General features: G+C 44.5%; 1 protein-coding gene across 1 annotated transcript in view; it reads right to left on the bottom strand.

Moving 5' to 3' along the window:
- ADCY7 (adenylate cyclase 7) overlaps positions 1 to 25,217 on the bottom strand; it is a 91,986-nt gene that overhangs the window by 58,746 nt on the left and 8,023 nt on the right. Inside the window, exons 2-3 of the mRNA XM_087729051.1 lie at positions 2,921 to 3,524; positions 870 to 1,070 (exon numbers count right to left, since the gene is read on the bottom strand). Of these exons, the coding sequence (XP_087585177.1) occupies positions 870 to 1,070; positions 2,921 to 3,091 (372 nt within the window). The 5' untranslated portion in view covers positions 3,092 to 3,524. The remainder of the gene's footprint in view (positions 1 to 869; positions 1,071 to 2,920; positions 3,525 to 25,217) is intronic.

Here is a 25,217-nt window from a genome sequence, read left to right as displayed (position 1 = left end):
GCGCTGTCCGAAGACATCTCCATGGTCATGAGCCCATGTGTTAAAAGATTGTGCGTCTCAATAGATAAATTACAGGGGCGTCCACCCTTGGCAACTTTAAGAGCCGTGGACTTCAATTCCCAGAATTCCCCAGCCAGCCCTGATATAAATGCTTGGATGCCTCCTGACATAAGGTAAAGGTTCCCCTTGCACATATGTGTTTGTCGTTCCCGACTCTAGGGGTGGTGGTGCTCATCTCCGTTTCAAAGCCGAAGAGCCAGCGCTGTCTGAAGATGTCTCCGTGGTCATGTGGCCGGCATGACTAAATGCCGAAGGCTCACAGAACGCTGTTACCTTCCCACCAAAGGTGGTCCCTATTTTTCTACTTGCATTTTTACGTGCTTTCGAACTGCTAGATTGGCAGAAGCTGGGACGAGTAACGGGAGCTCACTCCATTACGCAGCACTAGGGATTTGAACCACTGAACTGCTGACTTTTCTGCTCGACAGGCTCAGCATCTTAGCCACTGAGCCACCGCGTCCTTAAACTACCTTTAATGAATATAACTTTATTGTCACTTTGAATGTACACTGATCGGCATACATTAAAATGAAATTTCATTGCATACAGCTCTCAAAAGGGTCACCACCTCCAATGTACACTAGATAAACATGACAGAATCAATCAATCAATAAGTACAAAATTGTGCCTATTTCCACATATATTATACCACACAGAGAAACAACACAGTCTAGTTTGGATGCATACTGGTATAAAGCTATCGGGATGTACTGAAAAAGGGTCACGCAAGGTGGGTTCAGGGGGAGGGGGCTGGACAGGCAGTCTCTTTCGGGTGCAAGGATGACATCATCATTAAGGGACGGAAATACCTGTTCCCATCCAGCAGGTTTTGAATTGTCGAAAATGGACACATATCCAATGGCCAGCAAGCTGATCCAGATCACGCCCGCAAAGAGCTTCAGCTGGCACCAAAAGTAATATTCGACGTAAACTAAAACATACATGATGATGAAGATGATGAGAGCAACGCTCACAGTGACAATGAAGGCCAGGTGTTCGCCGGCGTTTTTCTGTAAGCAAAAGAAAAGTTAGTTTGGGGTTAGGTTTTGTGCTAAGTTCCTGCTTTAATGCCACTATGCGATTTTGCTGCAGTCTGTACGTTTTAATAATTTTAAATTACTAATAATAAGTAATTTAAGTAATAATAATAAGTAATAGTAATTTTAAATGACTAATAATTTTAATTAACTAATTCACCAATTCAGAAGCCAGTTCCTAATAGCAATAGCAATAGCAGTTAGACTTCTATACTGCTTCATAAGGCTTTCAGCCCCCTCTAAGCGGTTTACAGAGTCAGCATATTGCCCCCAACAACAATCCGGGTCCTCATTTTACCCACCTCGGAAGGATGGAAGGCTGAGTCAACCTGGAGCCGGTGAGATTTGGCAGATAAGAAACTTAGCTTAATCCGGTCAGATTTATGGGACTATTCAGACCAGCAATTTTTCTCTAAATCCCTTAGGGAGGTCTTTCCCATCATCTGCCATCCAACCTCTTAAAGGTAAAGTTTCCCCTCGCACATATGTGCTAGTCATTCCTGACTGTAGGGGACGGTGCTCATCTCTGTTTCAAAGCCGAAGAGCCAGCGCTGTCCGAAGACGTCTCCGTGGTCACGTGGCTAGCATGATTAAACGCCGAAGGCGCACGGAACGCTGTTACCTTCCCACCAAATGTGGTTCCTATTTTTCTACTTGCATTTTTTACGTGCTTTCAAACTGCTAGGTTGGCAGAAGCTGGGACAAGTAATGGGAGCTCACTCCGTTATGCGCCACTAAGGATTCAAACCGCCAACTGCTGACCTTTCGATCGACAAGCTCAGCGTCTTAACCACTAAGCCGCCTCTTAGATCCTTTCAATTGGAGATACAGAAAAGATCAGAATATTTCGCTTTTAGAAATTCTGGAATAGCAATTCCCAGGGGATCTGGTGAATATCTAGAAAAAAATATTCTGGAAAAGGAAAATAGTTTGTAGTCTCTCATCTCCAGGATTGTCAACCAGACACATCCCTTATCTGTGGTTTTTTACTTTTAGAGACAGAGTAGAGAAATACATGTAACCAGAATAACAGAGTTGGAAGGGATCTTGGAGGTCTTCTAGTCCAACCTCTTACTAAAGCATGGTACCCTACTCCATTTCAGGCAAACGGTTGTTTCCCCAGAAAGCGTTAATCAGAAAGTCTTTTCACATTTCGTTCTTCCTTCTGATATCTGGCTGGGCTAGAAACTTTTAATAGTTTGCTCTTATAAGTCTAAATATTTATGCATTAAAACAACTGCATTCAACCTCAACAACCGTGTCAACATAAATGTAGAATTTCAGAAATAATCACGTTAGATCTACACGCTTGCTAGAAGCATAATCTGACATTCCTATTACATTTAAAATTAAAGTTCTAGGATTCCTTTAACTTACAGAGCACCCGAGAAACATTTATCAGATTTAACAGATTCTAGATTCATTTTGATTTCTCTAGAAATATAAGCTGCTGCAAATATGTACAGGTAGGAATTGTAGGAGAAAGCTTCTAAAACATTCTCTGAACTTGAGAGAGAGAGAGTTCTTTAAAGCTCCTGGGCTAAAAGGGGTTTACATTTCTCTAAACGCAATATTCTTTACTTGCAGTATTCCCCATAATATTACACGTTTCTTCAAATTCTCGCCAGCAGATTTTGTATCTTTTAAAAACCAACTTTTCCCTAACTTGCTGGTTAGGAAGCTGTTTGGGAAAATGCAAAGCACGATGGATTGCAAAACGATGGATGAATTTGCATTAATATAACGGGTTCCTACATCTGAAATTAGAGAGTCCGGTTTTGTTCAGAATAGAAAAACTAAGAACCTCAGCACATCATACTCACATCGTAAGAGACGAGCACTACGATAAGTGTTGAGCAATAGGCGACCACAATGAAGAGCAGGAAGAAGAGCAGTGGGTGTTGTTGACTTGCATAAAGATACTTCTCGTATAAGGGATCTGACAACTTGCAACCTTCGCTTTCATTAAAAAAGTATTTGCCTTTAGCTGGCATTTTAACTCCAGGCAGTCTCTACGCCTCGCTTCGCACCGAAAAGCAAAAGGGTGGTGGTGTTTTGTTTTGTTTTTCCCCCAAGGAGCAAGGATGCGACTCCTCACATTCAAATCCGCTATCGGATCACTCTCCGGTTCGCCACGTCTCGGGGAGGGGGAGAAACATTGGACTTCTGGATTAGCATCTCTTCTTATAAGGATGAAGCGCTTCGAATCGCAGCATCAGTCGGAAAAGATGGCCCCACCTCCTCCTTCGCCTTCTCCGCTCGTTCCAGAGCCATGTGCAACCCACCGAGAGGTCTCCGCATGGGTTTTTCTCAGGCGCGGCTTTCATTTGTGCAACTGAAAAGCAGGTGCTGGCGATTTTGCCATCTTCGTTGAAGCCTCTTTCACAAGCTGTCGGCAATTCGACCGGGATGAGTCTGGGATGCGAGCTGCAAAAGGGGGGGGGGGGAGAGACAGAGAGAGCTTTTAAATAAATAAATAAGCCAGCCCGGCTTGGCTTAAAAAGGAAGCCCATGTTCTTTGACAGAAGGGTGATTGCAAAAAAAAAAAAAAACAATCCAGCTTTTTCTAAGATTTTATTCGTTTGATTGATTTCTATCCCAACTTTATTTATAAATAACTTAAGGCAGAAAACATACCTAAGGCTTCTTCCTCTTCCGTTCCCCACAACAACAACAATCTTGGAAGCTGGGTTGGGCTGAGAGATTGGCCTGAAGTCACCCAGCTATTGAGGTCCAGCCCTGACGAGATTGGGTGCATGGTGAGGTTTTAATCTGTTTCCTTTGGTTTTTTTTAATTCTTTATTTTTCATAATTTACCTCTTTTCTGTAAGCCGCCCGGAGTCCTCCAGGATTGGGCGGCCTATAAATCCATTAAATACAATACAATACAATACAAATGCAATGGCTAAGGCAGAACTAGAACTCCCAGCCTCCTGGTGATTGGCCTGAAGTCATCCAACTATCTTTCATGGCTAAGGCAGAACTAGAACTCCCAGCCTCCTGGTGGTTGGCCCAAAGTCACCCAGCTGACTTTCACGGCTAAGGCAGAACTGGAACTCCCAGTCTCCTGGTGGTTGGCCCAAAGTCACCTAGCTTACTTTCAATGGCTAAAGCAGAACTAGAACTCCCAGCCTCCTGGTGGTTGGCCCAGTCACCCAGCTGACTTTCAATGGCTAAGGCAGAACTAGAACTCCCAGCCTCCTGGTGGTAGGCCCAAAGTCACCCAGCTGACTTTCATGGCTAAGGCAGAACTAGAACTCCCAGTCTCCTGGTGGTTGGCCCAAAGTCACCTAGCTTACTTTCAATGGCTAAGGCAGAACTAGAACTCCCAGTCTCCTGGTGGTTGGCCCAAAGTCACCTAGCTTACTTTCAATGGCTAAGGCAGAACTAGAACTCCCAGCCTCCTGGTGGTAGGCCCAAAGTCACCCAGCTGACTTTCATGGCTAAGGCAGAACTAGAACTCCCAGTCTCCTGGTGGTTGGCCCAAAGTCACCTAGCTTACTTTCAATGGCTAAGGCAGAACTAGAACTCCCAGTCTCCTGGTGGTTGGCCCAAAGTCACCCAGCTGACTTTCAATGGCTAAGGCAGAACTAGAACTCCCAGCCTCCTGGTGGTTGGCCCAAAGTCACCCAGTTGTTTTTCATGCCTAAGGCGGGATAGAACTCACCATCTCCTGGTTTCTAGACGAGCATTTATTGTTTAAATTTATAAACCTTCCATCTCAAAAGTGATGCTAAATAAATAACGGTATTACATTTATTTGATATTTTCAATGGAAAACCATCATAATAACCTATTTGTTAATAATACAACATTGCCATACAGGGAGTAACGTAAGTGAGTGAAACCTTCTGACGTTTGATTAAAAGCAAAACTTTCCAAACGTCAGGATTTAAAGCCTTGATCGTCATAGAACATCTCATTGTAGTTACGAACAGCTCACCGTCAGCAACAAATTCAGGAGATGAAAGGAAAAAAACCCTTCAATTTCTCCCTGGGGGCTCCAGCATATTAGCATAGGAAAAGAATCCACAGATAAGTCTTAGACATCATATAAACCCATGATAGCAAACCAATGGCATCCATGCCATAGCTGGCATGCAGTACCCTCCACAAAGGGTTCCACCACAAAACCGCGTTCGACTAAAGCGCGCTCGATGAAACCGCGTAGCTGACGTCATCACAGGGCGACAACAGCGCGGAGACAGAAGCACGCTGTAAACGCTAATCCTAAACCTAACCCTAAACCTAACCCTAAACCTAACCCTAAACCTAACCCTAAACCTAACCCTTAACCTAACCCTAAACCTAACCCTAACCCTAACCCTTAACCTAACCCTAAACCTAACCCTAACCCTAACCCTAAAGATGCCTTTTAAAAAACAAGTTTACATCATATTCTTATGCATGCCAGGGCTGTGTGTGAGGTAATTTAAGGTGGTTCTGACAAGTGTCCTCGGCATCTTCATATCCGGTCACATGGGCGGCAAGCCACTCCCACAAAGGAGGCCACACCCACAGGGTAGGTTCGAACAATTTTTGAAACCCACCACTGGTGGGTTCACATGTTGCACCAAGCCAACTATGGCTTCCTAACCAACCTGGCTGAGTTACAACATACTAAGACAAAACCCAAGGGAACTACAGTGTATAAATTCTGCCTTCCTATCCAGTCCAGGATTTATGCAGACAGATTTTTTTTCAACCCTCTTTTATAAATGTACTTCTCACTTTCATGCTGTATGTGGAAGTGTTTTCAAAAGTATTTTTAACCAAGGCAAACTCTGTTGTGTTTTAAATGCAAAAAAAAGGGCCTGTTTTCCACCCCCAAACAGTGGGGAAATATGTAGAATGCTTGTTTGCGATTATTTTTAACTCTTCTAAAACAGAAAGCAAATACAGTTCTCGATACTTATTGTTCCAGCCGCAATAACCGAGTTATGTCTGTATGAGGTCTTAACACAGAGACCAAAATATACTCCCCTTGCAAAACTCAATGCAAGTTCCCACAATGCAGCCGCCTCAATCTTGGCTTAACAGGATGTGATTATAATGTTCACATAACCCGGGATGTTCTAACAAGTACATCATATGGCGGCTTCAAACTGTGCCTTAGCATATTTGGCCACACTGAATCACCAACTACCCAACTCCAATTTATTGTATGGTGTGAGCCAGTCAATAACTGTGATCTATAATTTTCTTGGAATTAACTGTTCAAAAATCATGTAGTCTTAGGAAATAATCACCTTTCTCTCTCCTCTTCTGCTGAGACTGGGAATGTCCAGCTTTGTAGATATCAAATCGAATAAAGTTCTCGACAGGCATTGAGTTTCATCTCCACACATCGCTCCGGTTTTCACACCAAATATTTCGTTTCTCCTAGCATAAGTGGAGAGCTTTGCCATGATTAATGCTGACTTTGACCCACGATGATCCCTTTACATAAGGTTCCCAATCTGGCCTTTGCATCAATCCCTATCATCGATTGATTCAGGTGGGTTGAAGCTAAAACATACGAAGAGGCGGTTGTAGGAATTCAGTATATCCAGTGCAGTGAAAAGAAGGACTAAGGGAGATATGACAAGGGGTTGCCAAACCACAATTGCCAGAAATTTGGACAGAGGTATTAGGTCCCTGGAAATGCCAAATATTTGCTTTGGCATCACTTTACATTACCCCACAAGGAAAGAAAAGTAAGTTGAACTGATCTTAAGAAATTTCTACATGCAACATCAAGTTTTCGCAGTCAGAACAGGGAAGCGTGCAAAAATGCTAGTGGGCTAGCCTAAAGAAGAAAATGAGATTGCTAATATGTAAATGATGAATAGATCCAAAACTAAGTAAATAAAAATAGGCAAATTTTGAAGAGGAAGCTAAAGCCGAACACTAACCATTCATCTTATGGCTTTATTTGAAGTGCAATTCTAGAAGAGAATTGACACGTTCCCCTCCCCACCCCATCCCCGCCTAAACTTTTGGACTGGCAAAAGGTAAGGTTTATCAAGCAACAAGACTGAAGATGCAGAAATTCAAAATATCTTCAGGCAAATTATAACAGTGGTCACCAACTGGTGGTCTGCAGAAAAATTATTTGCATTTTTTATATTGTACTAAATCAGGGGTCCTCAAACTACGGCCCCAGGGCCAGATAGCAATAGCAATAGCAGTTAGACTTATATACCGCTTCATAGGGCTTTCAGCCCTCTCTAAGCGGTTTACAGAGTCAGCATATTGCCCCCAACAACAATCCGGGTCCTCATTTTACCCACCTCGGAAGGATGGAAGGCTGAGTCAACCTTGAGCCGGTGAGATTTGAACAGCCGAACTGCAGAACTGCAGTCAGCTAAAATAGCCTGCAGTGCTGCACTCTAACTACTGCGCCACCTCGGCTCTCTTGCAATGAACACTTGTGTTGTTAGCTGCAGAGAGTCTCCCCCTTTGGGGTCTTTTTGTGTGGGTCACAGAGGGGCAGAAACTCTGACTTGGGGTCTGCTTCAGCCTCCTGGTGTGGGGCTTTGGGTGAAGGCTGGAGGGAAGCACCACTGGTGGTGGCGAAGAGCTGGTGGGCCTTGTTCCAGTGGGACTGCATCATCTCATCCCACTGAGCCTCCAGGCGCCGGTACCTGGCCTTGCACTCCCGCAGGTCTTCCCTCTGCTTGGAAAGCCTATGCTCGTAGTCCTCAGTGAGGAGCTTCTGCTGAGCTTCCTTCTCAATCAGATCCAATTTGAACTGAGCTGTTTTGCCAACTCTTTCTCGTGGTGGCTGCTTAGCTCCAGCAACGGCTTCCTGTTGGGACCCTAAAGAGCCCAGGCAGGGAGGGGAGGAGTGGCTGGGAGGGGAGGGGCGAGCCAAAGCGCCCCTCAACGTGAGTGACATCGAGTTGACCACGCCCATCCAGTCACATGTCCACCTAGCCACGCCCACCCAGCTGGTCATTAGGCAGATCATATTAGTGGTCCGCGGGATTTAAAATTATGAATTTAGTGGTCCCTGAGGTCCGAAAGGTTGGTGACCTCTGAACTATAGAGTTTGATTGAGCCTTAAACCTGTCCAAAGGACACTTCCTGCAAATGATGTATGTCCCCTTCTTAACTCTAAATACTTTGGGGCAGAGCCCCTTCCAATCCCTTTCCCCTCAGGAAATTTTAGAAGGTCATTTAAACTTAAAGCAAGGTGGCGCAGTGGTTAGAGTGCAGCACTGCAGGCTACTTCAGCTAACTGCAGTTCTGCAGTTCGGCTGTTCAAATCTCACCGGCTCAGGGTTGACTCAGCCTTCCATCCTTCCGAGGTGGGTAAAATGAGGACCCGGATTGTTGTTGGGGGTGATATGCTGACTCTGTAAAACCGCTTAGAGAGGGCTGAAAGCCCTATGAAGCGGTATATAAGTCTAACTGCTATTGCTATGGCTATTGCTATGTTTAAACACATTCAACCAGGTCAGGGGACAATACTAGCAGTTACTGTCCTTAGTCTGTTTTAGTATTGTGCTTTAAAAAAAAAATGGCTAGGATGCTATGCCAACCAAACCAGTTTGGTTAGTGTATGATTAGTTGGGTGTTATGAAGACACAAAAAAAATGGCTTCATTTTACTGACCATTGTGTTATGTGAACACAGGCATATTTTAGATTTAGATTTAGATTTAGATAAATTTATTTATAGGCCGCCCTTTTCCCTGAGGGGACTCAGGGCGGCTTACAACGTATAGGGAAGGGAGTACACACAATGACATATAAAAACAGTACGTAATTAAAAGTGAAAGCAACATTCATCATTCGGGAGGGGACGGATTATAATCTTTAACCCCAGGCCTGACGGGATAGCCAGATCTTGAGGGCTGTGCGGAAGGTCTGGAGGGTGGTGAGGGTACGAATCTCCACGGGGAGATCGTTCCAAAGGGTCGGAGCTACTACTGAAAAGGCTCTCCTCCGCGTAGTTGCCAGTCGGCACTGACTGGCGGATGGGACTCGGAGGAGGCCTAATCTGTGTGATCTAATAGTTCGCAAGGAGGTAATTGGCAGGAGGCGGTCTCTCAAGTACCCAGATCACCGCTTTTCTGGTCACCGCTCAAGATGAGAGAGAGAGATAGAAATGGACCTCAAAGAAACTAATATTCCGTGTAGGGATAAGTAAAAGGTGAAAGATGAGTAGGAGGACTCAAACAGGATGAAGAAGGGCCCTCCTCAACTTCAAGTAGACTCAGGAACCATCTGAAATGACCTGGAAAGTTCTCCCTCAAAGTCCGGCTCCCTTAAGATGGCAACCTTCGTGGAGACATTTTCACACTTCAGAGGCCAAGGTGTTCAGCCTGTTAACTTCACAATTTGTTCCAGGCAAGAACAAATTTCATAAGACTGATTTTCATAAGAAGGTAGCACCAGGGTGCAATGGAGACTCACACCACCGCGTGGGTGTTGGTTGGGATTGTGCTCAAACGGTACGATTAGTTCGCGCTAACCAGCTTTCTCATTATGGCTGATGGATAGATTTCTCCCCCCCCCCTTCCAAGTCACAGCTACCTTGATGGCCACCGCTGTACAAATCGATATCCCAATTATTCTTTTTAAAGTTCCCAGTGATAGTTTTAAAACGGTCCCTCCATCCACTGCCCTTAAGGCTAAGGTAGCTTTTCATTACGAGACTGATCTGCCAACCGCATTACACTGGCCTTATAAGACTACATTTCCCATCCTCGCCAGGGAGCAATAGCAATAGCAATAGCAATAGCAATAGCAGTTAGACTTATATACCGCTTCATAGGGCTTTCAGCCCTCTCTAAGCGGTTTACAGAGTCAGCATATTGCCCCCAACAACAATCCGGGTCCTCATTTTACCCACCTCGGAAGGATGGAAGGCTGAGTCAACCCTGAGCCGGTGAGATTTGAACAGCCGAACTGCAGAACTGCAGTCAGCTGAAGTAGCCTGTAGTGCTGCATTTAACCACTGCACCACCTCAGCTCTATAGATGAGATGGTTATGCTGGCCAGGGATAATTGAGGCTGGAACAGTAGTCACCAACTGTTGGTCTGTGGCCCACTGGGGGTCCACGAGAAAATTTTGGTGGTCCGCAGAAAAACTATTTGCATTTTTTATATTGCACTAAATCAGGGGTACTCAAACTACGGCTGAATACGTGCATTGCAGAGAGTTTCCCCCTTTGGGGTCTTTTTGTGCAGGTTGGAGGGGGGGAAGAAATTCTGACTTAGGGTCTGCTTCAGCCTCCTGGTGGGGGGCTTTGGGCGAAGGCTGGAGGGAAGCACCGCTGATGGCAAAGAGCCAGAGGGCTTTGTTCCAGTGGGACTGCATCATGGCCTGGAACTGGCTGACCATCTCAGTCCACTGAGCCTCCAGGCACCAGCACCTGGCCTTGCACTCCCGCAGATCTTCCCTCTGCTTGGAAGGCCTATGCTCCTAGTCCTCAGGGAGGTGCTTCCGCTGAGCCTCCTTCTCGGTCAGATCCAATTTGAACAGAGCTGTTTTGCCAACTCTTTCTCCTGGTGGCTGCTTAGCTCCAGCAACTGCTTCCTCTTGGGGCCCTAAGGAGCCTGGGCAGATAGGCGAGAAGTGGCGAGTAGAGGCTGGCCAGACGCCCCTCGACGTGACATCGAGTTGGCCACGCCCACCCAGTCACATGGCCACCTAGCCACACCCACCCAGCAGGTCATTGGGCAGATCATATTAGTGGTCCGTGGGATTTAAAATTATGAATGTAGTGGTCCCTGAGGTCCGAAAGGTTGGTGACCCCTAAATTAGGAAGAATTTGTCCACGCTATCAGATCTTCCCAATCTGCTGATGCGTCAGATCAGGAATGACTATGCTGGTCCTCTTACTGCATCTTGAAGAAATGAGATTAGTCTGGTGCCCTTGATTTGTGCTGGCTGGGAGTTGTAGTCCATCCACTAAAGCTGGATGATTCCAGGCTAAGAAAACCAGAAAATACTGTTCCTGATTTCCCCCTCTCAGTAGAGACTTCCTGAAAATAGCTGGGTGCATGAACATATTTCAGATGTTGTTCTCTTGCTATTCTACATTCAGGTCAGCAACGCATAGCCTGCACATACACACACCCAGAACACCCCAACATAAGCCTCAAAATTATTTTTTCAGTAGCCTGATGTTTATTTATTTATTTATTTGAGATAAGGTTCGGAACGGAAACTGCCTTTTCGCCCCAAATTCATCTGCCAAATTTGGCAGTCTGGTGAAACTCAAGCGACTTGGGAAGGGATAGGTGTTCTGTCCCCCCTTCCTCGCTCGTTAACAGACGACAGGCAGACAAACTTAAAAGGAAAGAACTTTATCAGTCCTCGGCTCAGACTGGCTGCGAGCCCAAAAATAAACATAAATAAAGTCTCTGACAAGAAGACTACAGAATGCAAAACAAAAATCTCTTACGGCAAAACCAGGTGTCCAAAAAGAAAGCAAAGCTCTTCTCCAAGTGTCTCTTTGAATCCGGGTTACAGAAATCAAATCACTTCTCCAAGTGTCTCTCACAAACAAACCACGACCGATGAACCATGAATGATGAACGTTGACTCCTGCAACCAGGGCGTGGCACCATCCGTCCTTTTATCACCAGAAGACGCCACTAATGAGCCCCAGCTGCATTGTTAATCTTGCATCCCGACTCAACTTACAGCAAACTTCTGCTGAGTCACAACAGATAGGTATAGGAGAAGACCTCCTGCTTGCAATTCTTCTCCTTGGCCCATCACAAAACACTAAAAAGCAGACCTAACAGGTGTCTGCCTTAGTGGCGCAGTGGTGAGAGTGCAGTACTGCAGGCTACTTCTGCTGACTGCCAGCTGCGTGCAATTTGGCAGTTCAAATCTCACCAGGCTCAAGGTTGACTCAGCCTTCCATCCTTCCGAGGTGGGTAAAATGAGGACCCGGATTGTTGAGGCAATTGGCTGAATCTGGAAATCACTTAGAAAGGGCTGTAAAAGCACTGTGAAGCGGTATATAAGTCTAAATGCTATTGCTCCAGCTCCATCCTTGATATGACATCAGCTACAGTCTTCCAGCAGACCAAGTCCCTGGGAAAATGTCCATCCTTGTTCTACATTGGTGCTTCTTAATTTCAGCACGTGTGGACTTCAAGTCCCAGAATTCCCCAGGCACCTGTACAGGTAATCCTTAACTTGCAACCTTTTAGCTGCCGAAGCTCACATTCCCTAGGATCCTGTCCACTTCCTCAGGAGGTACAGGATCAAACCGCATGCAATTCCACCTCTCGTTCCATTTGTTATACTGATCTAAGGGGGACTTTCCATTCGTTCAGCATTTTATTTCTCTATTTTTACAAGGTGGAAAGCAATAACATTTAACAAGCTGCACGTAGCAAAATGGAATTTGCAATATAAAAATGGCCTAAACTTTTCTTTGTGCTTGGAAACCCCTCCTGGACTTTATGCTCGAGATGGGCAAAAAATGAAACTTTGATTTATTTATTTTTTCTTACAGATTAGATAGGTTTGTTGTTATAGAAGTGGCTATATAAATAATATACCACATACCTCCCAATGGCCGATAAGATCCCACAGGGTGGGCCTCCTTCGGATGCCGTCAGCCAGTCAGTGCCAGCTGGCGGGCCCCCGGAGAAGAGCCTTCTCTATGGCTGCTCCGACCATTTGGAATCAGCTACCCCCAGAGATCCGGACCATATCCACTCTCATGGCCTTCAGAAAAGCTGTTAAAACCTGGCTATTCCAGCAGGCCTAGGGCTGTTGACCTTATTGAAAGGTCCAGCCCCGACTAGAACGATTGTGTGTTGTGAATTTTAAATCATTTTTTATTTTCCTTTTTTTCCTTTTCCTTTTCTCTTTCTAAGCCGCCCAGAGTCCTGCGGGGTTGGGTGGCCTATAAATTTAATAAATAAAATAAATAAATAATTTAGATTTAAAGTCACAACCCCTGGTATGCCCAAATATGGGAGGAAGATCACACTTCCATTCTCTGTCCTTCGGCTCGTCACAAGAGACCATCCAGACAGAAACCCAATATTTTTTTACTGTTGCCTTTTTGTTACATTTGTTATATTTGTGCTGATAAATAAATAAAGGGAGACTAGTAAAGATCTATTTCAAGCTATTTAGCTCTCATCAGCTAGCCATACCCAGGTTCGAATCCCAGTAAGGATATGGCTAGCTGATGAGAGCTAAATAGCTTGAAATAGATCTATACTAGTCTCCCTTTATTTATTTATCAGCACAAACATATATATATATATATATATATATATATATATATATATATATATAGATAGATAGATAGATAGATAGATAGATAGATAGATAGATAGATATAGATATAGATATAGATATAGATATATAGATATATAGATATATAGATATATAGATATATAGATATATAGATATATAGATATATAGATATATAGATATATAGATATATAGATATATAGATATATAGATATATAGATATATAGATATATATATGTGTGTGTGTGTGTGTGTGTGTGTGTGTGTGTGTGTGTGTGTGTTGAACAGTAAAAATATTGGGTTTCTGTCGTGATGGACTCTTGTGACGAGCCGATTGACAGATGTTGGAAGCAGTTAGCTTCCTCCCATAATTGGGGCTTACCAGGGGTTGTAAAAATCATACATACACACACACATATCATGTAAAAGTAAAACATTGAGGTTGGAGGCTATTATCTTATTCGAGTGCCCCAAAGGGAATCGGAAGTCTATTTTCTTTTCTTTCTTTTTCCCCTTTTTCCCTACACTTTTCCCTTCCCTTTTCCTTCCCCTATCTTTCCGACTATTAATTAAAAAAGGAAAATGGCCCAAGCAAAATAGCTGCTATTAAACAACGGCAGAACACCCACGAAAGTAGGAATGTGCACGCCGAGACAACCTTTTCTTTGTTTCTGGGGTTTTTTTTGTGTGTGTGCAAACAACTAATTTGTGCTGCTCTTGTGCGGAAGAGTCTGAAGGGGGGGGAAAAAACAACCATAAATCTCACAACAGCCCCGCTATTTAAGCAGCGTTCTAGCTCGCAAAGCACACAAACTCTTCCCTCGCACAGCAATAACCGCAGGCACCAGTTCCGTAGCAACAGTTTGCAGAAACCAATTTCATTCTGCCTCAAGTACATTTAATGGTTATCTAACAAAGACTCCACTGTAACTGGAGAGGCTTTTCATGTGCACCGCAATCGTTTAGACAGAGCTGGGAAAGGAGAGGGGGAGAGAGATGCCTCTGAGCTCAATGAGGGCGACAACAGGATGTATATGTATATATATATATATATATCATCAGCTCCGGTGCACCCTGTACCTTCGCTGGGTGGTCAACGCAGAAATCTTGCACAGGTGTGCTTGAGAGGAAAGGATGCTAAACCTAAACGAAAAAAGACCTAGAAGAAAATGCTAAGCCTCGTAAGAGTGCAGAGAAGAGCAACAAAGATGATTAGGGGACTGGAGGCTAAAACGTAAGGAGAACGGTTGCTGGAATTGGTTAGGTCTAATCTAAAGAAAAGGGACGCGGTGGCTCAGTGGCTAAGAGGCCCAGCTTGTCAATCAGAAAGGTCGGCAGTTCGACGATTTGAATCCCTAGCACCCGCATAACGGAGTGAGCTCCCGTGACTTGTCCCAGCTTCTGCCAACCTAGCAGTTCGAAAGCACGTGAAAAATGCAAGTAGAAAAATAGGGACCACCTTTGGTGGGAAGGGAACAGCGTTCTGTGAGCCTTAAGCATTGAGTCATGCCGGCCACGTGACCACGGAGACGTCTTCGGACAGCGCTGGCTCTTTGGCTTTGAAATGGAGATGAGCACTGCCCCCTAGAGTCGGCAATGACTAGCACGCGTGTGCGAGGGGAACCTTTACTTTTAGCCTAAAGAAAAGAAGGACCAGGGGTGACATGAGAACAGAGTTCGGCTATCTCAAGGGTTGCCCCAAAGAAGAAGGAGTCAACTATTCTCCAAAGCACCTGAGGGCAGGACAAGAAGCATTGGATGGAAACTAATCAAGGAGAGAATCAAGGTAGAATTAAAAATAAATTTCCTAAATCAGTAGAACAACTTGTCTCCAGAAGTTTCGGATGCTCAACACTGGAAGTTTTAAAGAAAAGTTTGGGTAACATTTGTCCGAAATGGAATAGGGCTTCCTTGGTGAGCCCTGGGTTTGACTTGAAGACCTCCAAGGTGTCTTCCAACGCTGTTATTCTATTCTGTTCTGTTCTGTTCTGTTCTGTTCTGTTCTGCTCTGCTCTGCTCTACTCTACTCTACTCTACTCTACTCTACTCTACTCTACTCTACTCTACTCCACTCCACTCCACTCCACTCCACTTCCCTTTGAACAGACACTAAACCAAAGGTTGTAAGTCGAGGGATATCTGTACTTATGATCCATTTTTGAAGTGTGAAGCCACACACACTACAGGATCGCGTGGTTATCTTTTTCGTGCTTGACAATCAGCCAACAGTTATGTTTACAACACTGTAAACATTTAGTTGTTTACAGTGCCATTTTCAACATTTGCTGGTTTTGGTGGCTCTGACCAGATGACCAGATGTATTCGGACGTAAGACCATCGCACCCATCCCCGCAGTCACATGATCCCAGTTGGGTTGCCGGTCAACTGCCTTGCATTTCTGACTGCTTGCAGCGTTCTGTGGTCGTATGATTGTAACGTGCAATCTTTTTTTTTTTTTTAAATGATTTCTAGCCAAAATCACCCATCCGGAATCTGAATTCTGTCAATAAACAGGCAAGGTATTTCGCAATCGCTGTCAAAATTGTGATATAATCAGATCCCACTTGACTTACGACCGTGAAGTCAAGGATTATTACCTGTAGTGCAACAGAATGGATTGCAGAACAGCCTGGAGACAAGATTAAATGGGGCCTGTGTGGCCTTGAACAGATGCCAACAGCTCATATGTACAGTTTTGCCCTTGAAAAGCAACGCGTGGAACAAGAATTTGAACACACAGAACTGCAGCTCGTGAAAAAGGGTGAACCTTGGCAGATACAACCTCATTATTTGAACAGCATCTCAACCTGCCCAGTAACTTATTTTCCTCGGCTTGCCTTTGGCAGGTAATGCTAATTAATCCACAGAGAAAAAATAAAATATATCCTAAAGTGAACTTAAGTGGGAAGAAAAGACAAAAAAAATCTGAATGGAAATGATTTTTAGACTGGAGGAAGGATTGGCTGGAATGCTGTTTTAAATCGTCTGTTTTTTTAAAAAAAATGCACAAATTTTAAGTTCTATTCTATTCCATTCCATTCCTTATTTGTATTGTATTCTATTCTATTCCATTCCATTCCATTTCTTATTTCTATTCTATTCTATTCCATTCCATTCCTTATTTCTATTCTATTCCATTCCATTCCTTATTTCTATTCTATTCCATTCCATTCCATTCCTTATTTCTATTCTATTCTATTCTACCCTCCCCTATCCAAACTATCCCATTCTATCCCAGTTCTGTTCCAGTCCAGTCCAGTCCAGTCCACACCACACCAGAACAATCGAATCCAATCTAAACTATTCCATTCTATTCCATTCCTTATTTGTATTCTATTCTATTCTATTCTATTCCATTCCATTCCATTTCTTATTTCTATTCTATTCTATTCCATTCCATTCCTTATTTCTATTCTATTCTATTCCATTCCATTCCATTCCTTATTTCTATTCTATTCCATTCCATTCCATTCCTTATTTCTATTCTATTCTATTCCATTCCATTCCATTCCTTATTTCTATTCTATTCCATTCCATTCCATTCCTTATTTCTATTCTATTCTATTCCATTCCATTCCTTATTTCTATTCTATTCCATTCCATTCCATTCCTTATTTCTATTCTATTCTACCCTCCCCTATCCAAACTATCCCATTCAATCCGAGTTCTATTCAAGTCCAGTCCAGTCCAGTCCACACCACACCAGAACAATTGAATCCAATCTAAACTATTCCATTCTATCATGGTTCCATTCAATTCTGTTCCTGGTAAACCTCCATGGCTGACTGTGGACTTGAACTTGCCTAGCAGCCTAACCATTACATTGCTCTGGCTCACCATCCAAATTTACTTAAGGTTGCATTCTCCAAGTGCGTTGGACCTCCAAGACCCAGAGGGCCCTAAGGTTCTCTTTATAATTTCTAAGTCTAAACTAGTTTGGGGATTTTTTTGAGCCCTGGAATAGCTTCCTAGGTCAGTTAAGGTGACTTGGTTGCCACCAGTGGTGGGTTCCTAACCAGTTTATTACCAGTTCGCTTGGAGGGTGTTTCGCTGCGCATGCGCAGTTGACTGAAAACTGTTCTGTGCATGCGCAGAAACATGCCGGCGACAGCAGAAGAGACCGAGGAACCGGTTCGGAGGCGTGGCAGGCCTTGTTCGCCGCCGGTTCCAGCGACCCATTCTGCCGTAACATTACCGGTTTGGCTGAATCGGTCCGAACCGGTAGGAACCCACATTGGGTGCTACCATTAAAACCGGCCATCCTGCTGAGATGTTTTGAAAAGGTGGAAGAAGTCACTTGTTGTACTTTCTGAATTTCACAAAGATCTGTTGCAAAATCAGCAGGACTGGTAAGATTAGAAGGTTACAAGTTACAAAGGAACAGGAGGAGGAGGAGGAGGAGGAGGAGGTGGAGGAGGAAGAAGAAGAAGAAGAAGAGGAGGAGGAGGAGGAGGAGGAGGAGGAGGAGGAGGAGGAGGAGGAAGAAGAAGAAGAAGAAGAAGAAGAAGAAGAAGAAGAAGAAGAAGAAGAAGAAGAAGAAGAAGAAGAAGAAGAAGAAGAAGGGGACAGGAAGAGGAAAAGGAGAAAGAAGCAAAAGCAGAAGAAGCAGAAGAAGGAGAAGAAGAGGAGGAGGAAGAAGAAGAAGAAGAGGAGGAGGAAGAAGAAGAAGAAGAAGAAGAAGAAGAAGAAGAAGAGGAGGAGGAGGAGGAGGAGGAGGAGGAGGAGGAAGAAGAAGAAGAAGAAGAAGAAGAGGCAGAGGAGGAGGAGGAGGAGGAGGAGGAGGAGGAGGAGGAAGAAGAAGAAGAAGAAGAAGAAGAAGAAGAAGAAGAAGAAGAAGAAGAAGAAGAAGAAGAAGAAGAAGAAGAAGGGGACAGGAAGAGGAAAAGGAGGAAGAAGCAAAAGCAGAAAAGGAGAAGAAGGAGAAGGAGAAGAGGAGGAGGAAGAAGAAGAAGAAGAAGAAGAAGAAGAAGAAGAAGACCACCCCATCAAGCATCGTTTAGCCTCTGCTAATCAAACAAAGCATCAAATTAACAATCAGGAGCCACCTGTATTTTCTCGAGCTTTTTGGGGGATAGTAGAAAAACATGTTTTTCAACAGAAAGTTTCGCTTCTGCTTTCTTGGCCTCCACCCAAGGACTTGCAGCTCTTAAAGAACAATTCTGTCCCAGGTTCTCCCTCGCTGTCAACAGCGCCAGTGTCCACAATAGCCATGCCAGATGCTGAAAAAAAATGGATGTTGATTCTGTGATAAGGTAGGAAATTAAGAATTGGCTCTCCACTGAAAAGCCACACCAAGCAAGGAAACTCCCAGGCCCGATATAACACCCGAGGCACCATTTCCTCTGATTGCAGAGACTTCTGCAATAAATACCCCATTTCCCTGAAAATAAGACCTCCCTGGATAATAAGACCAATCGGTTTTTTGAGCACATGGGCTAAAATAGTGATAGCAGGGGTGGGTTTCGACCGGTTCGCACCGGTCCCTGCGATCCGGTTGGTCGCCGAACCCGGAAGTAAGTAACTTCCGGGAACGGCGAAGCCCCCCCCCCCCCCGCGCCCGTGCGCGCCCGCACACCCGTGCCCGCTCCTTACCCGGTTTTTACGAATTCTGCACTTTCCACGCATGCGCAGAATGCCTGCGCGATCCTCCAGGAGCAGCTGGAGCATCGCGCAGACGCTAGTACGCATGTGCGCGCCGCGTGCGTGCACGAGGACGCTGCGTGCGTGTGCGAGGACGCCGCGTGCGTGTGCGAGGACGCCGCGTGCGTGCGCAAGGACGCCGCCGGCCTCGTTCCAACCGATCCGGTTGGAACGGGGCGAGAAACCCACCCCTGAGTGATAGCTAACCTTTTTGGCACCAAGTGCCCAAACTGGAACGTGTATGCGTGCATTTGCGTGGAACCAGAGTGCCGGAAACCTGAAGACTATCTGGCCAGTGTGTGCATGCCTGTTTTTTGGTCATTTTCAGGCCATTTTGGGGGCATTTTCCAGCCCGGTTTTGAGCTGTTTTCAGGCCATTTTCCAGCTATTTTTCAGGATGTTTTCGGGCCATTTTGGGAGGCATTTTTGGCACAAAAATGGCCCAGAAAAAGCCCCCCAAACAGCCCCAAAACAGGCAGAAAAACAGCCTGGTTTTTCCCCATTTTTCAGGCCATTTTCAGGCCATTTCCGGATCTCCGCTGCCCGCAAAGACCAGCTGAGAGAAAATCACATGCACGCCCGAAACCAGAAGAGCAGTTAGCGATGGCCCGCATGCCCACAGAGAGGGCTCGGCATACCACCTCTGGCACACGTGCCGTAAGTTTGCCATCACATGCTAAAATAAGCCGTCCCCTGAAAATAAGCCTTCCCCGAGAATATTGCAACACAGCGGCAGCCAGGAGGTGACCACGCTCGACGCCTCCTGCAGCTCAAAAATAATAAGACCTCCCTGAAAATAAGGCCAAGTGCTTATATCGGGGGGGGGTGTCAAAAGAAAGTAAGACCCTGTCTTATTTTGGGGAAAACATGGTACATCAAATCAAACTGGTACAGAAGCTTCCTAGAACGCCTTTCTCTCTTGCTCAAATTTACTTTTGCAGAAAAGTAGGACTGTTGCATTGTAAAGAACCCCTTGTCCTGAGGGTGTATTAAACACAACCTATGGCACCAAAGCTGCCACGCTGGAGCAGGAAACCCAACACCCAACAACAAGAGCTGTGAGGTCCTTGATGCTCTCTTGAGCTTGGCAGTTTTCTTTGCAGATGTTTCATGACCCAACTGGTTGACGTCATCAGCGCTAGACGGGAGTAGGGTCCTAGCGCTGACGAAGTCACCAATTTGGTTCATGAAACATCTGCCAAGAAAACCACCAAGCTCAGAGAGCACCAAGGACCCCACAGTTCAACCCTGAACTCCTCTATCAGTAGCTAGAGCTGCGCAGATCATCAAAGGCTCACTTGGTTTTGAGGAAAGCTTGGAGGAGGCATGCAAGTGTATCTGGGGAGCTCTAGAGACCGATAGAAGAGAATAGTTGTAGTTCAGGGTTGAACTATAGGCCCTTGGTTCTCTCTGAGCTCGGTGGTTTTCTTGGCAGACGTTTCTGCCGAGCTTCTTGTAGACATTTCATGACCCAACTAGGTGACATCATCAGTGCTGGAAAGCCACCAAGCTCAGAGAGCTGCAAAGCAAGAAAGTCCCTTTTGCTTCTCTTGCTCCTAAAAGCAAACCAACTGTATCTGGTATTCTGCTGTCGCTACTTTTCTGGCAAAAGCTAGAAGACATACAGAATTTCCATCCATCCATCCATCCATCCATCCATCCATCCATCCATCCATCCATCCATGGAAGTCAGTGTGGTTTATAAACCAGAGTCTGTGGGTGACCTAATCCAATTCTGATTTATTTAATTAATTAATGCATTAAACAGCCTTTGGCCCTCTACCAGATCCTAATGAACACGGGTAGGGATTTTAAGAAACCACCCTAACAGAAGAGATGGAAGCCAGCCCGTAAGGGTATTTTTTTTAATATATAAAAACTGCCTCTAACAGGATATTATCCAACAACACCCGATCAGGCCAAGACAAATCTCCATTCCAATAATTTTTGAAACTATTTGCGTTGCTATTGGATCAACGCCTAGCTTCGATATAGCCAACACATCTGCCTTACAGCTGAAAGAGCTGTTACCTTAAATTGATTGATCTCGCCCCCCCCCCCCCCGCCTCCTTTTCCTTCCCAAGCTGTATTGTCCCTCTTTCAAACCAGGACTGTAGGTTAAGGTAGTAAGATGCACCACTGGGAGGCAAGAAGGAAAGTATAAAAAGTTCATAAAGGCAGGTTAAAAGGCCAAAACTATCACAAGCAGAGCGCTAAGCAACAGGAAGAGGTTTTGGCTAGCCTAGATTCCATCTACAGGTGAAACTCGAAAAGTTAGAATATCGTGCAAAAGTTCATTTATTTCAGTAATGCAACTTAAAAGGTGAAACTAATATATGAGATAAGACTCATTACATGCAAAGCAAGATAGTTCAAGCCGCGATTTGTCATAATTGTGATGATTATGGTGTACAGCTCATGAAAACCCCAAATCCACCATCTCAGAAAATTAGAAGTTGCATTACTGAAATAAATGAACTTTTGCACGATATTCTAATTTTTCGAGTTTCACCTGTAAATATAATAAAAGCTTCTTGATTATTCTATAAGACAGTGGAACAGTGTACCTAAGGAGGAAATGAGCTTTGCATCTCTGGAGGGTTTTAAGAAGTTGCTGGTTACTATCAGATACCTACTACCACATGTGGTGGACATGTAACAAAAGCAAGGAAATTTCGGTTATAAATTCAGATGTAGCTAGAAAAAAATGGTTGGACAACGTATAGAATTTAAGCCAGAATTACTTCTATTAGCAGAGGTGGATTCCCACCAGTTCGCACCTATTCGGTAGAACCGGTTCGTCAAATCTACCGAACCGGTTAGAAGAGGTTCCACCAGTGGACCCGGAAAGCAGGCCACACCTACAGAAGAGGTTCCAAAATTTTTTGAAACCCACCACTGGTCCTTGGATATGATTATTCTACACTATCATGCTCCTATTTATAAAACTCAGTGCCTCTGTGAAAGGGAAGGATGACTACTGCGTTTGTGGTGCAATCAGAACATTGCGTGTGTTGAAGTTGTTTTAGCGCAAACCAAAGATGCCTTTTAAAAAACAAGTTGACATCATATTCTTATGCATGCCAGTGCTGTTTGTGGGGTAATTTAAGGTGGTTCTGACAAGTGTCATCGGCATCTTCATATCGGGTCACATGGACGGCAAGCCACTCCCATCCGGTCACATGGGCGGCAAGCCACTCCCACAAAGGAGGCCACACCCACAGAGTAGGTTCGAACAATTTTTGAAACCCACCACTGTCTATTAGGTATTATAACCGAAGGCTATAGCAAAGGGTCAATATACCTAATGCTTCACATCCTGACAGCAGTGAGAATGGTGTATGCACAGCAATGGAAAAGTGAACGCACCCCTTCAGAAAAGGAGATAATAAGGAAGGTATTAACTTGTGCAGAAATGGATAGACTAACATTAGAAATAAAAAACAAAGGGAGACAGAATACAATGACATATGGAACAGATTTTATCAATGATTGGAAATACAAGGTATCCAAATGATTTAGACATTTTTTCCCCAGATTCCTTGGTTTACCGACCACATCCAAAGCCTTTTACGGACTTGATAAGAAAAGGCACTACCCATCATCCACTGCCTGAACTGAGATGCTCTCCTGCAGGAAAACATGGCTTGAAAATATTTGTGCTTTATTTTTTTCTCCCCAAAACTGGCTCTTTAATTCCTGTGAATATACTTCTGAGTAAGTCCCACTGAATTCCAAAGGAGTTGCTAGTATTTCAGAGCCAGCCCAAAAGGAAAGATTAAAAAAAACAGAAGCAGCTGGAATCGTTTATTCCGTCTTTCAATGGGCTTTTGAGAAATTCTGCATAATTAGCTGCTACAGAAAGCCAAGAATCAGCGAATGAGGTAAAAAAGCATTATGAAAAAAGCTACAGAAGAAGGGGATTAAGCTGGGAACTCAGAAACAACAGGGGGACGTCACCAGTCTAACATTTCAAGATTTCCTGTCAGAACTAAAGCCAATTAAAATGTCTTGCCAGAGAAAGAAAAATAAAATGTGCAATAGTGGCAAATACCTGAATATTTATGCAATAAAATCTCAGAGTGTGGTCTTGGATGGAAAAACAGGCATACAATCCTAAGCATAAAAGGTAAAGGTTCCCCTCGCACATATGTGCTAGTCATTCCCGACTCTAGGGGACGGTGCTCATCTCCGTTTCAAAGCCAAAGAGCCAGCGCTGTCCAAAGACGTCTCCGTGGTCCTGTGGCCGGCATGACTAAATGCCGAAGGCACATGGAACACTGTTATCTTCCCATCAAAGTTGGTTCCTATTTTTCTACTTGCATTTTTAATATGCTTTCAAACTGCTAAGTTGGCAGAAGCTGGGACAAGTAATGGGAGCTCATTCCATTACGCGCCGCTAGGGATTCGAACCACCAAACTGCTGACCTTTCTGATCGACAAGCCCAGCATCTCAGCCACTGAGTCCCAGTGATCCTAATCATAGATTATTGCAGACATGGGATGGGAGTGCATCATATACCTGCCCTTGGTTCGAATAACCGTGATATAGTTAGTAATCAGGGTTTGTTTGGTTCAACTAATTTGACTGTCCCTAGGAAAAGTGAGGAAGTGAGGAAACTAGGAAATGATTTGGAAACAACACAGCTGTGTCCTTCATCGCGGTGTTCAATTCCCAGCGTACAAGTACAGTCTGCTTAATCACCGCCAAACGTCATCTCTGAATTCATCAGAACATCTGGAGATGTTTCACAAACAGGGTGACAGCATCAAAAAGACCCCCGCTCCCCCTTAATCAGAGGCAGCGTGGAAGATGGAAAGGATGGTTGACTGAAAACTCAATTGGTGTAGTCATACAGGGTACAGTCATACCGTATGCAACACTGGAATGGGTTTGTAGTTTATATTTTAAAAAAAACCCCATAATGGGTTTGTTGCTTATGCAATGAATCAGCACTGTGGTTTCTGAATCACGATTTAGGATCTACAGTGATGGGAAGCAGTGCATTGAATATGTCCACCCATCACACCATGCCATTGAACCACCATTGTTGTAGAAACACCGTTAGCTGGATTTTTGTAACATGGTAAGCTGTAAACCAGCAGCTGGCTGCAGTCCCATCGCAGAGGGGGACTGCAGCCAAGAAATTAAAAGACACTTGCTCCTGGGGAGGAAAGCTACGGCAAATCTACACAGCATACCAAAAAGCAGAGACATCACCCTGCCAACAAAAGGGTGTATAGTCAAGGCTGTGGTTTTCCCAGTTGCAATGGATGGCTGTGAAAGTTGGACCATGAGGAAGCCTGAACGCCAAAGAATGGAGGCCTTTTGAACTCTGGTGCTGGAGAAGACTCCTGAGAGTCCCTTGGACTGCAAGGCCATCCAACAGGTCAGTCCTAGAGGAGATCAACCCTGACTGCTCTTTAGAAGGCCAGATCCTGAAGGGGAAACTCAAAGACTTTGGCCACCTAATGAGAAGGAAGGACTCCCTGGAGAAGAGCCTCATGCTGGGAACGATGGAGGGCAAAAGAAGAAGAAGGGGACGACAGAGAAGGAGGGGGCTGGATGGAATCACAGAATGAATCAATCTATCTATCTATCTATCTATCTATCTATCTATCTATCTTCTGAAACTCAAAGACTTTGGCCACCTAATGAGAAGGAAGGACTCACTGGAGAAGAGCCTCATGCTGGGAACGATGGAGGGCAAAAGAAGAAGAAGGGGACGACAGAGAAGGAGGGGGCTGGATGGAATCACAGAATGAATCAATCTATCTATCTATCTATCTATCTATCTATCTATCTATCTATCTATCTATCTTCTGAAACTCAAAGACTTTGGCCACCTGATGAGAAGGAAGGACTCCCTGGAGAAGAGCCTCATGCTGGGAACGATGGAGGGCAAAAGAAGAAGGGGATGACAGAGAAATAGGTGGCTGGATGGAGTCACTGAAGCAGTCGGCGTGAGCGTAAATTGACTCCAGAGGATGGTAGAGGAGAGGAAGGCCTGGAGGAACATTGTCCATGGGGTCACGATGGGTCGGACAGGACTTCACAACTAACAACAACAAAGCTGTAAACTATGATTTAAAAGCAGCAACGGCCCTTACAAAGCCTACGGCAGACTCAAGCCAAGCAAGTTTTATTTTAATACCTTTATTTTAATACGTCAGGCCACAGTAGCTGATTTAGTTGCTATATTTAGTTGCTCATTTGACTCAGTTTAAAAGCCATCTTCTCAGAACAGAAATAGCTGT

This window comes from Thamnophis sirtalis, unplaced genomic scaffold, assembly GCF_051295495.1.
Source record: "Thamnophis sirtalis isolate CommonGarterSnake01/CBP01778 unplaced genomic scaffold, rThaSir2_p1.2 scaffold_14, whole genome shotgun sequence".
NCBI lineage: Eukaryota > Metazoa > Chordata > Lepidosauria > Squamata > Natricidae > Thamnophis > Thamnophis sirtalis.
The sequence above is the reverse complement of the archived record's forward strand: the minus strand, read 5'-3'. Positions and strand labels throughout refer to the sequence as shown.